This window comes from Chrysemys picta, chromosome 1 (assembly GCF_011386835.1).
Source record: "Chrysemys picta bellii isolate R12L10 chromosome 1, ASM1138683v2, whole genome shotgun sequence".
In the NCBI taxonomy this organism is placed as follows: Eukaryota; Metazoa; Chordata; order Testudines; family Emydidae; genus Chrysemys; species Chrysemys picta.
Window position 1 is genome coordinate 354,957,371 of NC_088791.1, and position 16,142 is coordinate 354,973,512.

The window sequence follows — 16,142 nt, forward strand, 5'->3', positions numbered from 1 at the left end:
AAGTGTTTGCCTTGATGCAGGGGAGAGGAGTTGAAACTGGTCACCAGAGCACTCAGGATGGGCAACAGAGGGTCCTGTGACACCTTTAAGACTAACAGAAGTATTGGGAGCATAAGCTTTCGTGGGTAAGAACCTCACTTCTTCAGATGCAAGTAGTGCATGTGAAGAATCTTGCATCTGAAGAAGTGAGGTTCTTACCCATGAAAGTTTATGCTCCCAATACTTCTGTTAGTCTTAAAGGTGCCACAGGACCCTCTGTTGCTTTTTACAGATTCAGACTAACACGGCTACCCCTCTGATACAGGATGGGCAATGTATGCTCCCAATACTTCTGTTAGAGCGACCAATCTGTTCCCCCCCCCCCCCCCGAGAACAGCCTCCAGTAGTGCATGTAGTTTTTATATTCACAATGTCTCTCCATCCAGGTATTTGTACTGCGACCATCACCCTAGACCCTGGGCACATAGAGGAAGTCAGGGGAACATACGGTGCCTGCAAGAGACACCATTCTGCCTCAAAGTTGGACACCTTCTCCCCTATTCCATGTCAGAGTCCAACACAACCGAGTTCACCAACCCCTCCACCTTCATCCTGCAGGGCATTCCTGGCCTGGAGGTGGCCCATGTCTGGATCTCCATCCCCTTCTGCACCATGTACATCATAGCCATCTTGGGGAACTTTTCTATCCTGTTCACTGTGAAGATGGAGCTGAGCCTCCATGAGCCCATGTACTATTTCCTCTGCATGCTGGCTGTCAATGACTTGGTTGTATATACATCCACCCTGCCCAAAATGCTGGCAATTTTCTGGTTCCATTCCAGGGAGATCAATTTCAGTGCCTGCCTCACCCAGATGTTCTTCATTCACTGCAACTTAGTGATGGAGTCTGGGATCCTCGTAGCCATGGCTTTGGATCGCTACGTGGCCATCTGCCATCCCCTGAGACATTCCACCATCCTGACAAACCCCCTGGTGGCCAAGATTGTTCTGGCTGTGGTGCTGCGTGGTTGCATAGTTGTATTGCCCATTCCCTTCCTGGCAAGGCAGTGGCCTTATTGCAGAACCAACATCATCCCCCAGCCATACTGCGCACACATAGCTGTGGTGAACCTGGCCTGTTCCGACACCCGTGTTAGCAGTTACTACGGCCTCTTTGTGCAATTCTGTGTGATGGGTCTGGATGGGATTTGTATCGGGGTGTCCTACACCCAGATCCTCAGGGCCATCTTCATCCTTCCCACAAAAGACGCGCGGCTCAAGACTTTGGGGACCTGTGGCTCCCACCTTTTTCTCATTTCAGCCTTTTACATGCCAAGTGTCATCATCTCCCTCATGAACAGATTTGCCCAAAATGTGCCCCTGAATTTCCATGTTCTCATTGCTACGGTGTCTGTCTTGATGCCCCCCATGCTAAACCCCATCATATATGGTGTGAGGACCAAACAGATCCGGGACAGGCTACTCCACCTCTTTACTCATAAAGAGACCTAAAGTTTTCTCCTGGTGCTCTGGCTCTCAGACCGAGGTCTGTGCAGAGCTGCCTGGTGATGTGGTGCTGGGCCCCCTTCCCTGAATCATTGACTGGCCTGTCAAAGTGACAATAAACCCTTTCCTGGCCTTGCTGTGCTGTGTCAGCGTGACAAACTGAGGAATCTTTTTGTGTACAACTCAATGTCTCATAGGATTGCCACCTTTCTAAACACTGTAAACTGGACCTCTGAGGCCCCACACCCTGCCCTGCCTATTCCACAAGGCCCTGACCCCTGACCCACCTCTTTCCACAAGGCCGCTTCCGCTGTCCCATTTCTCCCCCAGGCCCCACTCCCTTCTCCACCTCTTACCCCAAAGCCCAACCCCTGTTACTCGCTCCCCTCCTCTCCAACCCCATCCACTTGCTAGATCATCTCCACCTTCCTCTCCCCTCCAGCCTTGGCTCCCTCTGCTCCGGGGCTGGGATGGGATCTGCTGCAGCCTGGCAAGTAACTGGCAGTGAGGACGTAGTGCTGGGTCCAACTGGCCATGCTGTAGCAGAGTGGGAAGTCAGGAAACTGTAAAAAAACAGCTGAGGGTTGGGAGCAGGGCTGTGATGCAGTAAAAGCTTGTGGGCCCTAAAGTTCAGCTGTAAAGTCCTGAGGGCAGACACCTTTGTGATGCTTATTTCCTTAGCTTTCAGCGATTGTCTCAATTTGCAGTGGGAGAGGTCTAGGTTGGATATTAGGAAACACTATTTCACTAGGAGGGTGGTGAAGCACTGGAATGGGTTACCTGGGGAGCTGGTGGAATCTCCACCCTTAGAAGTATTTAAGTACCAGCTTGACAAAACCCTAGGTGGGATGATTTAGCTGGGGTTGTTCCTGATTTGAGCAGGGGGTTGGACTAGATACCTCCTGAGGTCCCTTCCAATCCTAATCTTCTATGATTTGTTCCTCCTTTCTGGGGACCTGTAGCTGGCAGGGTTCCAGCAATAGGGATTGGCTGGGGGTCCTTTGCCCTGAGCCAGGCCTCGTGAGCAGGGCAAGGGATCAGCTTTGAAGCTAGGAGGACAGCAGGTGAGAGAGGCAGAAGGGTCAGCCCCTGTGTACGCTGGGAAGGCGGGATGCTGGGCAGATGCCGGGGTGGCTGTGATAGCTCATCTGTAAAAGGGGGATACCTCCTGGGAGGAGTGAGCAATACTGTGTGTAGAACCTATCAACAGTAAATTCTGTCCATGTGTGACCGTGGTTCAGTGGGACATGGCTGAGGGTGCCAAACTCAGGACAAACTGCTGACATAGAAGGTAGACTCACCCCAGGATGGTGGTTATTCTATGATTGCATTATAACAAGCCAGTAACAAACATAAACGTCTGTCTCACCACACTGGTTAACTAGACACATCCCAGTCCTTGGCTCCCCACCCGGACGCCAGACTCCATGGTGAGCAGTCAGTGAAAACCAATTTCCACCACACATAGGGGCCTTCTAATCTGAAGAGACCAGCCACTTATCCAGGTCAATATATAACTCAGATCCCAATAATCCCACTTCTGACATCCCTTTACCTATTTAAAACTAAAGGTTTAATAATAAAAGAAAACAGGAAGAGTTATAAATCAGATACATCCAAGTCGTTTTTCAGTGTTCAGAGATCAGCATCACAGAAGTGATGGAATAAACTGCTAGCTTGCAAAAGTCTCTCTTGAAATAACCAAAGCAGGTTGGGGGTCATTAGTCCTTGTTCAGAGCTTCCTTGTTAGAAACCCAGTGCAGCAAAATGAAGACAATACAGAGATGTCTCGGAGGACCTTTTATAGCCTCTGCCCTGTGCTTGGAATTTTACTGTCCCAAACAAAGCCCATACCAGTACATCACCAATATCAATAACATCGGACACAAAGATGATATATGCATATACACAGGATAATCATACTTAGGAAATCAGAACTTTTCCTTTGAAACCTGACAGGACATACTTTGTACAACATTTGTTGCAATTATATAACCGTGGTAGCAAGACTGATAAAAACGGTCATATTCTATCATACAGCATCACACAATACTCTCGTCCCCTGATGGTGCAACAGCTGCTAGCCACCTAAGACAGGTCCATCGCCTGGGCTCTAGCAGGGCAAGCAGTTTGGACACTAGAGCCATTGGACAACTGGAAGAGGAGATAAAAATCTGTTTTGCCACAGGGAGCCTGGTCCTTGTACAAAGAAAGGAGGAAAGAGTTCTTTAAAAGTGAGAGGTGGAAGTCTGTGAACTTGGTTGTTTCCTCCAAACATCACCATCCAGCCCCCTTGGCTTTGACCAACCTGCCCATACAGGGGATGTTTCTAATGTCCCTGTGTTTTCTGGGACTTGCCAAAGGACAGAACTCCTGTGATGGGATCCCTGGGGTGCAACCAGGAGTGTGGGACAGCTGAGCCCTCTTTCCCACAAACCTGGGGTATCCCTCTCTCGTGTGATGCTGAGTCAAGCCACAAACCTCTGGCAGGTACTGCGCTTAAACAGACATCCACAGGCAGGGACATACCCAGCTGAGTTACATGAATAATCTGCCAGCCACTCATAACTAACAGTAGAGAGCCTCCAGCCACTTCCCCCCAGCTCCCCATCCTTGCACCAAACAACTTTACTGTTCTGCCCTGGTGTGAAGGCTGGCCAGTGTAAGATCGTTACCCAGTCTGCCCCTCCCTCGATGTGGAGAGGACACACACTAACCTCTGTAACCTGAGCTGAGATTTCCCAAGCACTTGAACCAAATCACGTTACAGGTAAAATCTAAAACAAATTGATGAACTACAGAAGGTAGGTTTGAAGTTATTATAAGCAGCAGGAGCAGAGATCAGAGTTGATTATGTAAGAAACATAAATAAAATACAGAATAAAAAATAAAATGTATTTGCACAAAGTGGAAGAAATCCACCCAGAATAGCCATTTGTCTGGAATTCAGAGCACTCACCTGGCATCAAATCAGATAGAGCAGAGATTTTGTGTGGGTCTCTCACATTTCTCTCAGGTCTAGAAGTCTAAATAATACGATGGGTGAACTAGAGTGCCTTGTTATAAATGAGGATATTGATGTAAGAGACAGCCCAGAAACTTGGTGGAATGAGGATAATCAATGGGAAACAGTAATACCAGGGTACAAAATATATCACAAGGACAGAACAGGTCGTGCTGGTGGGGTAGGGGCACTATATGTGAAAGAAAGAGCAGAATAAAATGAAGTAAAAATCTGAAATGAACCAAACTGCACCATAGAATCTGTATGGATAGTAATTCTGTGACAAAGTCACAGGTCCGATGCTCTGGAACTGCTCTGAATGAAGCCAGCCAGGACCCCGGTGTAGCGTGACTCCTCTCAGGGCAGGCTATCCAGGGCAAAACGTTTCTCGGCTATGGCATTCCTGGTCTGACATCAGAGCATTCAGGATGCCTGTTCACACGGTACACTTCCCCTTGGCGGGTCCACCTGGATGGGACCTCTGGGGAAGACAGAGGTCCCTGCACCCCAACTTCACAGTCAGCTGTGACTCTCAGCCAGCGCTGTACAACGGAAGGGTTTATTAATTGACAGTAACACAGCTTATAACAGAGCTCATCACTTACGTGCAGGGAGCTGGAGCCTCCTCACCTGACCTTGAGGGTCACAGCAAAAGTCACACACCCTTATTCCCACCACCTAGGTATTGGTGCAATACACGGGATTCACAGAAAACAGTAAGACTCACATAGGTTCACCTACAAGATAATGAGGGAAAACTCCACTTTGGCAAGGGTGTGTTGAACCAATTGGAGTGTCTGGGGGAGCTGAACCACATCAGGGTGAAGAGAACAGCTTGTGGGCCTCTTCACACAGGTTTGGGATCACCCAGCCCCACTCCCTTTCCACTCACAGTACATTAGCGTCCATGGAGCAGCTCCAGGTTTGCTGTCACAGCCCCGCTCAAGCTCCCGTGGCTCGACGCCCCCCAGAAGTGCACGTTTGGCTCCCACACACGGGGCCCATGTGCTGTTGAGTCAGAGCAGCGTTCAGGCCCTGAGTTTCTAGGCCCAGACTCAGGATGCGGCTTCCAGTCTAACACCTCCCTCTGGGAATGGGGAGCTGCACACCAGGGACCAAGGCCCTGAGGTGAGTTTCCTTTGCTCTGCACCTCGGCATTATTTTCTCCTACGGTAGAGAGCAGACTGCAGTCTTTTTCAGGACACAGAAGTATGTCTTCTATAAAAATACAAATTAGATTTCAGAGAGCTCTTGTTCTATAGCTGTATTGCTGTGACACTCTGTACCCCCAAAGCAAAACCCTGGCACCCCACATTCACCACTGTTATACAGTTGCAACAAATCTTGTACAAAATATGTCATATGAGGTATCTATGGAAAAGCTGTGGTTTGCTGAATGTCATTATCCGATTTGTGTGACTGTATCAATTTTGCCTCTGAAGTAACAAATATTGACAATCTACCTGTATTTCAAACGTGTTTCCTCCTGTGGTGACTCCCACAAAGTCGTTTACATCCAGCCTAGCCAGCACATTGGGAATGGATATTCAACTTGATGGCTCATCAATGAACACAATGGGCCATGGAAGAAGTTTGGCCCCATCTATAGCTGAAATCCATGCAAGGCAGGTGACCATCTTATGTGACACTGGACTCCATCTTGTGCCTGTACTTTTCCAGTAACTGTGCTGGTATCTCTGTTTGGGACAATGAAGTTCCCGCCACATGGCAGAAGCTATAAAAGGGGAACTGATATTACCACTTGGTCTCACTCCCACCACAACTCAACACTTTAAAACACAGTTAGAAGAAAAAGACTTTGACTGGAGAGGTGATCAATGGCTGGAAAGGAGAAATGCAGGAAAATCTCCAAAAGTCCATAAATGGGAACAGTTGTGTCCTGCATACAACGAGGCAGGTGATATTACTGAATACTTCACTATCTTTGAGAGGCTGTGTGTGATTCGTAAGATTCCTGATAAACAGAAGATGACCACTTTAGTTGCAAAGTTAATTGGTAAAAACTGGATATACTCAATAAAATGCCAATTGGGAATCTGTTAGATTATTCTAAATTCAAATAAATGGTTTTGAAACAATTTCACATTATCCCTGAAACATATAGAGTGAAATTTACAAATCCTAAGAGGGGCGCTTATACGAGTAAGTGGAATATGTAAATAAAATGAAAGATTTGATGGGAAAGTGGACAAGGGGCAAAGGTATTATAAGCTTTGAAGGAATGTTTGATGTTGTTGCTCAGGAACATTTCTTAAATATATGTAAAGACAATGTAAAACAGAGTCTGTGGGACAAAAGGGTGAACACTATGGATGGGATGGCTTCTCTAGCTGATGATTTTGAGCATACAAAAGCATCTATTTTGAATAAACCACAGACAGAGTGTTTTACACTTGGTGGGAAGATTGTTCTGTTTTACCCGCTTCTTCCACAGAGGGCTAGTGACCATACAAAGTCCTCTTACATCTTTACATCACCAGACCCTGGCATACCAAGACACCAAAGATAACCTTAGAGTAAGATCCCTACTGAAGGGGACACTGAGGGGAAAGGAAAAACAGTAACTAAATACATGCCAAGGTTATTGGAGGAATTGAATGACCCAATGGATGGTGAACAAACCAAATTCTTCAAGCAAGAGGCATGGTATAATAAAAATACATGGAAACACCTACTTGTGATAAAAGATTTGGTGATGGTGTTAAATCAGATGATGTAAAGTTTGTTGCTATTGGTAAATCTTATAACAAAGGATTTGGTAATGATGGTAAATCCTATTAAAAGGTGTAATATGCATGATTTTGGGGGGAAAACTCTTAGCCATGCTACAAGTAGTAAACAAGAAGCCCTATGGGGATAGTGCTTCTCAGCTAACATCTGCAAAGAGGTTCAAAGCTTCTCTCAGCAGGGAAACCATAATAAACCTGGTCTGCTGTGTGAAAGGGGAAACTGAGTCACGCGACCTCATGGCATTGATGAATATCTGTGTTGAGATATCACCAGTTGGAAAAGCACAATGGTAAACAATGCTGCACAGACATTAATATTTTTTTTCTCGGGACCCAGAGGAGGCACACTTGCTGACATTTTAGATCACTAGACTGATTTACAAAGTGTTGAAAGGTACACAGAACTTTGCAAGAACACCTGTGGGTAACACCACAATGTTTGCAACACTTGGGAGTTGTGTGGTCAAAACCTAATTAAGGCCTTGGGCACACTGCCTCCAGATCACTAACTCTGCTGCAGTAAACTAATAGGGGAGGTCTGACATTCTGCACCCAAAACAACACCCTCGCCTACCCATATTTACCATGGTGATGTGATTAGGATGTGTTTTATATAAAGTTTGTCATGTAATGTACCAATGGAAAAGTTATGATTTGCTGAATATGATTACCCTAGTTGTATGCATGTATCATTTTTGTACCTAAAGTTATGAATATTGACTATGTACCAGTATTTCAAATGTGATTGCTCCTCGCTAACAGCCATAGTGTAGTTTACAGCTGATCTAGCCAGCATAATGTGAATGAACCATTCAAGGTAATGGTGCATTAAGAAACACAATAGGCGTTAGACGAAGATTATCCCCACCTGATGGAATTTCCTGGGATGTTCTAGCCAGAATATGGATAATGGCCCCCGCTATGAATTATCAAAGCAGGCAAGGGCATGTGACCAGCTCATGTGACACTGGACTCCATATTGTGCCTGAACTTTTCCATTAACTGTGCTGGAGGCTTTTGCTTGGAAAAATGAAGTTCCCTCCACATGGCAGAAGCTATAATAGGGGAAAGCGACATCATCACTTGGCTTCACTCCCCAACAACTCAACCCCTGGAACTACCTTAGGAACAAGGACTGAACTGGGGCTGTGGTCCCAGGCTGAAGGGATTTCTAGCCTGTGTATGGAAGATTGGTGGATAGTTTGTACCATAAGAGTGAGACGCTCCTTGATTCAAATCCTGTCTAGCGTATAGAACTTACACTACGATTTTGTTTATATCTTAAGTAACCAACTTTGATCTGTCTCTATAACTTATAATGACTTTAAATCCATCTTTCTGTACTTAGTACATCTGCTTTCTATTTATTTACCTAAAACCGTGTGTTGTTTGAAGTATAAAGGGAAATCTGCTCAGGAACGGGGGCTGGTGCTTTGTCCTCTCCACACTGAGGGAAGGGGGCAGGGCGATATACATACACTGGTCAGTCTTCTGTCAAGGGCAAGACAGTACAGCTCTGGGGTCCTAGGCTGGAGAGCTGGGGGAATTGGCTGGAGCCTCTTTATGGTTGGTTCATGAGTGGCTCGTGAAAGCTTCCATGTAACTGCAGCTTGGTGTGTCTCTGTCTGTGTGTGGCTGTGTAAGTGCAAGACCTGGAGGGGCTTGCAGCTTTTCCCAGCCTCACAGTGTGACGGAGGCCCAGATTGTTATGTGAGAAGGCTCACGGGTACCCCTGTTTCAGGTTGCACCCTGCAGAAGGCCATCATGCCCACCCAATGAACAGGCCCTATGACAGTATGAGTCCATTTCCTGCTTACCATGTGCTCAGTTACTCATGGAGAGCCCGTTGTTATGGCAGTGAAGTCAGGACTGCTGGGGTCTGTCTGTCATTCTCTGTGTGACTTTGACCAAGACATGTCACCCTGTACCTCTGTCTTTTGAAGATCCTTCAAGGAAAGCTTCTACATTGTGTGATAATAGCGACTGATGAGAATTAATGATTTCTCATCCCTTAGCGAAAATCCCCAGTCTCATTGTGACAGGTTGGATCACAGAAACCCCCTGGGAATAGCCACCTGATGTGCCCAGACTACTTCTGCCCCTGCTTTCCTGCCCTGTCAGCTTAGGACTTCAGTGCCCTGCCTGGTTTGAGCCAGACTCACCAGCCGGCTGCTAGTGTCTGAATCACGTCTCCTGACAGCTGCAGGCTTGTCTGAAAGTAGCTCACAGAAGTGTTCCTGTCTTTAACACTCAGATGCCCAACTCCCAACGGGGTCTAAACCCAAATAAATCCATTTCGCTCATAAATTGTTCGGCCTGTATAACACTGATAGAGAGATATGCACAGTTGTTTGCTCCCCCAGGTATTAATACATACTCTGAGTTAATTAATAAGTAAAAAGTGATTTTATTAAATACAGAAAGTAGGATTTAAGTGGTTCCAAGTAGTAACAGACAGAACAAAGTAAGTCACAAAGCAAAATAAAATAAAACACGCAAATCTATGTTTAATCAAACCGAATACAGATAATCTCACCATTAGAGATGTTTCAGTAACTTTTTTTCTCAGACTGGACACCTTCCAGGCCTGGGCACAATTCTTTCGCCTGGTACAGCTCTTGTTCCAGTTCAGGTGGTAGCTAGGGGATTCTTCATGATGGCTCCTCCCCCTTTGTTCTGTTCAACCCCTTTATATATCTTTTGCATAAGGTGGGAATCCTTTGTCCCTCTCTCGTTCCCACCCCCTCCTTCTCAATGTAAAGACACCAGGTTAAAGATGGATTCCAGTTCAGGTGACATGATCACTTGTCACTGCAAGAGTTCATTACCCACTTGCCAGCACACATGTATACAGGAAGACTTACAGGTAAAATACCCATCTGCAGTCATTTGTCCTGGTTAATGGGAGTCATCCAGATTCCAAACCACCATTGATGGCCCACACTTTGCATAACTCCAATAGGTTCTCAGAGATATATTTCATATTTCTAGTTTCAGATACAAGAGTGGTACATTTATACAAATAGGATGATCACACTCCATAGATTATAAGCTTTGTAATGATACCTTACAAGAGACCTTTTGCATGAAGCATATTCGAGTTACATTATATTCACACTCATTAGCATATTTTTATAAAATCATATAGACGGCAATGTCACAGTCGTGCCTCCCCGCAGTCATCTTTCTCCAGATCTGTCTGTCTACTATCTATCCATCCATCCTGGGCATTTACACAGCATTAGACCCCATGAGACCTAGGCATTATCCCTAGGTTTCTTAGTAATCAGCTATAATTTTTAAATATACACAAATACACAGAGCAGCCAATCACAGGTACCCATCTCTTTCTGTTTGACAAACCAAGTACAATCTATGTATGAGATAGAGAATAGGTCTGTTTTCATTTCCGCCCTGCACAGCCATTAAACATCCCAGGGCCGCTGCCACAGGTGCTGAATTTGCTCTAGTATCATGGGCCAAAATGTCCCTTTTGCTCTGCCCCTCGGTGATGGGCTCCAGCCCTACAGTGGCTTCATTTCAGTGGCACAGTGGATCCTTCAGGATGAAAGTTGTTAGTAGACATCCAATGCAAGGACAGATTTAATATGTTCAGACTTTCAATGTAATTGAATGTATCAGAGGGGTAGCCGTGTTAGTCTGAATCTGTAAAAAGCAACAGAGGGTCCTGTGGCACCATTAAGACCAACAGAAGTATTGGGAGCATAAGCTTTTGTGGGCAAGAACCTCACATCTTCAGATGCACACACACACCATGGACACAGCACTGGGGGACCCTGGCCTGGGCACCACATCTTCTTCTGCCTCCACCTCTTCCTCGATGCTGACAATACTTTTGTGTAAAACTCTTGTCATAGTGGTGTATTATGTCACTGAAACTGAGGAGTTCCATCACTGAAAGTTGCTTTGCAGTGTATACACCTCCACTGTTTCTATGCCAAAAGCTGCTTCTGTGTGAAAAAACATGGCAGTATAGACAAGGCCTAAGGATCAATGATGGATAACCAGTATCCACACCTGTGTTTCCTATTGGTGCCTAGTAAGGTTTCCCAAGCCATGATGTGTAGGAATTATTGAGTCAGGGAGCAGCATAAAATATGGAATTGGCAGTAGTAGGGTCAGTTGTTCATAGTTCATTTCAAGGACAAGGTCATTTTTCAGTATGTGAAGAGCGAACAATCTGCTTCACCCATAAGAACAGCCCCCAGTATTGCATGTAGTGTCTCATATTTACATTGTCTCTCCATCCAGGTATTTGTACTGCAACCATCACCTTCGGCATATACAGGAAGTCAGGGGAACGTACAGTACATGCAGGAGACACCGTTCTGCCTCAGAGTTGGAAACCTTCTCCCCTACTCCATGTCAGAATCCAACACAACCGACTTCACCAACCCCTCCACCTTCATCCTGCAGGGCATTCCTGGCCTGGAGGCATCCCATGTCTGGATCTCCATCCCCTTCTGCACCATGTACATCATAGCCATCTTGGGGAACTTCACCATCCTGTTCACTGTGAAGATAGAGCGGAGCCTCCATGAGCCCATGTACTATTTCCTCTGCATGCTGGCAGTCACGGACCTGGTCGTGCATACATCCACCCTTCCCAAAATGCTGAGCATCTTCTGGTTCAATTCCAGGGAGATCAATTTCAGTGTCTGCCTCACCCAGATGTACTTCATTCACTGCTTCTTAGTGATGGAGTCTGGAATCCTTGTGGCCATGGCTTTTGATCGCTATGTAGCCATCTGCCACCCCTTGAGACATTCCGCCATCCTGAATAACCCCGTCGTGGCCAAGATCAGCCTGGCCGTGGTGCTGCGTGGCAGCATAGTCATCCTGCCCTTTCCCTTCCTAGCGAGGCAATGGCCATATTGCAGAACCAACATTATCCCCGAGCCGTACTGCGCGCACATATCCGTGGTGAACCTTGCCTGCGCCGACACCCGTGTTAGTAGTTACTACGGCCTCTTTGTGCTAGTATGTGTGATGGATCTGGATGCGATTTTTATTGCTGTGTCCTATACCCAGATCCTCAGGGCCATCTTCAGACTCCCCACAAAGGATGCCCGTCTCAAGACTTTGGGGACTTGCGGCTCCCACCTTTTAGTCATTTTAGCCTTTTACATCCCAGGTTTCTTCGTCTCCCTCATGTACCGATTTGCCCAAAATGTGCCCCTGCATTTGCATGTTCTCATTGCCAACGTTTGTGTCTTGATGCCCGCCATGCTAAACCCCATCATCTATGGAGTGAGGACCAAACAGATCCGGGGAAGGCTTCTCTGGCTCCTTACTCATAAAGGTACTTAAAGTTTTCTCCTGGTGCTCTGGCTCTCAGACCGAGCTCTGTGCAGAGCTGGCTGGTGACATGGTGCTGGGCCCCCTTCCGTGAGTCACTGACTGGACAGTCAAAGAGACATTAAACCCTTTCCTGGCCTTATTGTGCTGTGACAGTGTGACAGACTGAGGAATCATTCTGTGTACAACTCATTCTCTCATAGGATGTCCAGATTTCTAATTGCTGATAACTGGACCTCTGAGGCCTCACGCCCTGCCCTTCCTATTCCCAAAGGCCCTGCCCCCTGCCCTACATCTTTCCACAAGGCTGCTTCCACTGTCCACCTCCCCAAGGCACCACTCCCTTTGTTACCCGGGGTTCTTTCAACCCAAAGCTCTTGGTAACTTTACTCTGTGCGAGGAGGTGTCAGGAAATAAATCGGGGAGACACAGCTGTCTGATCGATAGATGGCTGGCACAAACAGGACAACACAAGAGTGCTTTCACTTAAAGCTAAACTTTACTTAGTCTCAAACACTTACACACGTCCGCAATAGGTTAGTAAAACACCCTCAACCCTTTATAATTACCAAAGCTGAGGGTGGTTTTCAAGTGACACAGCGGCAGGCTTCCAGTGGCCAAATCTTCTGTCTGCCGGTGGGGACCGCAAGATGTATCCAGAGGGAGAGTCCAAAAGAGTCCCCAGACGAGTCCAATTATCTCAATCTTTTCCCCTTATATATACACATTAGTAATAGAATGACATGTCCCTTAAAGAAACCTTGTTAAGTAAGCAGTTTCAAGCAAGAGGTTCCTTCTGATTATTGATTAACCAGGTCTGAGTTTTCCAGAGTCTGCATCTCTGAGACCCCAATAGACATTCCTGCTCTTTTTAAAATGCATGTATCAGCACCTTCAACACAATTCTTATCAGGAAGGACGCAAGGTCAAGCTGCCCTTTCCACGGCACCCAAAACCCCCTTCCCTCCTGCCTTGGTCTAGCCGAGATTGCTGAATGATCAATTTACATTTGACTAGGTTGCTTTTTAACCATAAGCCATAGTGGTTTTAGGCACTTCACTGGTTTGCCAAAGTGTCCCCGTACACCTTCTCCATCTCTTCCTCCAGTGCCCCGCCTCAGCTCTGCTTTTTCCCCCAAAGCCCCACCCTTGTTACTCGCTCCCCTCCTCTCCAACCCCAAGCACTTGCTGGATCATCTCTGTGACGGGTTGGATCACAGAAACCCTCTTGGGAGCTGCCACCAGATGTGCAAAGACTACCCCTGCTTCTGCTTTCCCTGCCAGCTCAGGACTCCAGCACCCTGTCTTGCTGAGCCAGACACTCCCGTCTGGCTCCAACACAGATCCAGGGTCTGAATCACTTGTCCCAAAGCTGCAAGTTTACCTGAAAACAGCTCACAGTAGTGTGCTTGTCTTTAGCACTCAGATGCCCAACTCCCAGTGGGGTCTAAACCCAGATAAATCCGTTTTACCCTGCATAAAGCTTATGCAGGGCAAACTCATAAATTGTCCGCCCTCTATAACACTGATAGAGAGATATGCACAGTTGTTTGCTCCCTCAGGTATTAATACATACTCCGAGTAAATTACTAAATAAAAAGTGATTTTATTAAATACAGACAGTAGGATTTAAGTGGTTCAAAGTAGTAACAGACAGAACAAAGTAAGTCACCAAGCAAAATAAAATAAAACACGCAAATCTATGTCTAATCAAACTAAATACAGATAATCTCACCCTCAGAGATGTTTCAGTAAGTTTTTCTCAGACTGGACACCTTCCAGGCCTGGGCACAATTCTTTCCCCTGGTGCAGCTCTTGTTGCAACTCAGGTGATAGCTAGGGGATTCTTCATGATGGCTCCTCCCCCTCTCTGTTCTCTTCCCCCCTTTATATATCTTTTGTATAAGGCGGGAACTCTTTGTCTCTCTGGGTTTCCACCCCCACCTCACTGGAAAAGCACCAGGTTAAAGATGGATTCCAGTTCAGGTGACATGATCACATGTCACTGCAAGACTTCCTTACTCACTTGCCAGCATACACATATACAGGAAGACTCACAGGTAAATACAGCCATCTGCAGACAATGGGAGTCATCAAGATTCCAAACCATCATTAATGGTCCACACTTTACACAATTACAATAGGCCCTCAGAGTTACATTTTATATTTCTAGTTTTAGATACAAGAGTGGTACATTTATACAAATCAGATGATCATACTCAGTAGATTATAAGCTTTGTAATGATACCTTACAAGAGACCTTTTGCATGAAGCATATCCCAGTTACGTTACATTCACGTATTACCGTATTTTCTCTAAAACTATCTCAGTTACATTATATTGACTTATTATCAAGTTTTTATAAAACCATATAGACTGCACAACGTCACAATCTCCACCTTCCTCCCCGCTCCCAATCTTGGCTCCCTCTGCTCTGGGGTTGGGACTAGATGTGTCGCAGCCTGGCAAGGAACTGGCAGTGAGGACGCAGCACTGGGGCCCACTGGTTAATCCGCAGTGGAGAGGGAATAGGGTGACCAGAGGTCCCGATCTTATAGGGACAGTCCCGATTTTGGCGGCTTTTTCTTATATTACCTATTACCCCCAACCCCATCCCGATTTGTCACACTTGCTATCTGGTCATCCTAAGAGGGAAGCCAGAAAACCGTATAAAATCAGCTTAGTGCTAGAAGCAGGGCTGTGAGGAAGTCAGCGGAGATTGTGCATCACACAGCTTGTGGGCCCGAAAGCTCAAATGGAACGTCCTGAGGGAAGACACCATTGTGTGGCTTATTTCCTTAGCTTTCAGCTATTGTCGGAAGTTGCAGTGGGGGAGGTCTAGGTTGGATATTAGGAAACACAGCAGTGGAATGGCTTACCTAGGGAAGTGGTGGAATCTCCATCCTTGGAGGTTTTTTAAAGCCTAGCTTGACAAAGCCCTGGCTGTGATGAGTTAGTTGGGATTAGGTCCTGCTTTGAGCAGGGCTTTGGACTAGATACCTCCTGAGGTCCCTTCCAACCCTGAGATTCTATGATTCTATGATTTGTTACTCCCAGCTGTGGGCCTGTAGGAGGCTGGGTCCCAGCAATGGGGATGGGCTGGGAGCCCTTTGCCTTGAGCCAGGCCTCGGGGGCAGGGAAGGGATCATGTGTGAATGTAGGAGGATAACAGCTGAGAGAGGCGGAAGGATCAGCCCCTGTGTTAGCTGGGAAGGCGGGATGCTGGGCAGAGTCCAAGGTGGCTTCAGTAACTCAGAGGTAGGGAGATAAGAGGCACAGCTACCATTAGCTGGGTATTTAAACGCGTGCAGGGCACCTTATCTGGAACTACAGGGCAGCCATTGCCCAGGGGCTGAAGCTGAACAGTGAAGCTCAGTCTAACATACACTTTGCATGACACTTTTGGTCACTACATCTGAAAGAGCTTTAGCTCAGCTGCAAGGCAGCATTATCCCCATGTCATGGAGCCGAGCAGCAGTTCAGTGATTTACCCAAGGCCACACAATTAGTTGGTGGCAGAGCTGAGAATAGAAACTATAAGTCCTGAACCCCAGCACCACTGCTCTAGCCCTGAACTGGCATTGC

The 16,142-nt window shown here is 46.5% G+C and overlaps 2 protein-coding genes across 2 annotated transcripts; both read left to right on the forward strand.

Annotated features, from left to right (window-relative positions):
• The first annotated feature begins 528 nt into the window (after positions 1-528).
• Positions 529-1,491, forward strand: LOC135972415 (olfactory receptor 52B2-like). Its single transcript, XM_065550404.1, has one exon. It carries the CDS (start codon positions 544-546, stop codon positions 1,489-1,491), a length of 948 nt encoding a protein of 315 aa, XP_065406476.1. The 5' UTR covers positions 529-543.
• Positions 1,492-11,571: 10,080 nt separating this feature from the next.
• On the forward strand, positions 11,572-12,811 carry LOC135972416 (olfactory receptor 52B2-like). The gene has a single exon (XM_065550415.1). It carries the CDS (start codon positions 11,572-11,574, stop codon positions 12,568-12,570), a length of 999 nt encoding a protein of 332 aa, XP_065406487.1. The 3' UTR covers positions 12,571-12,811.
• Positions 12,812-16,142: the final 3,331 nt, after the last annotated feature.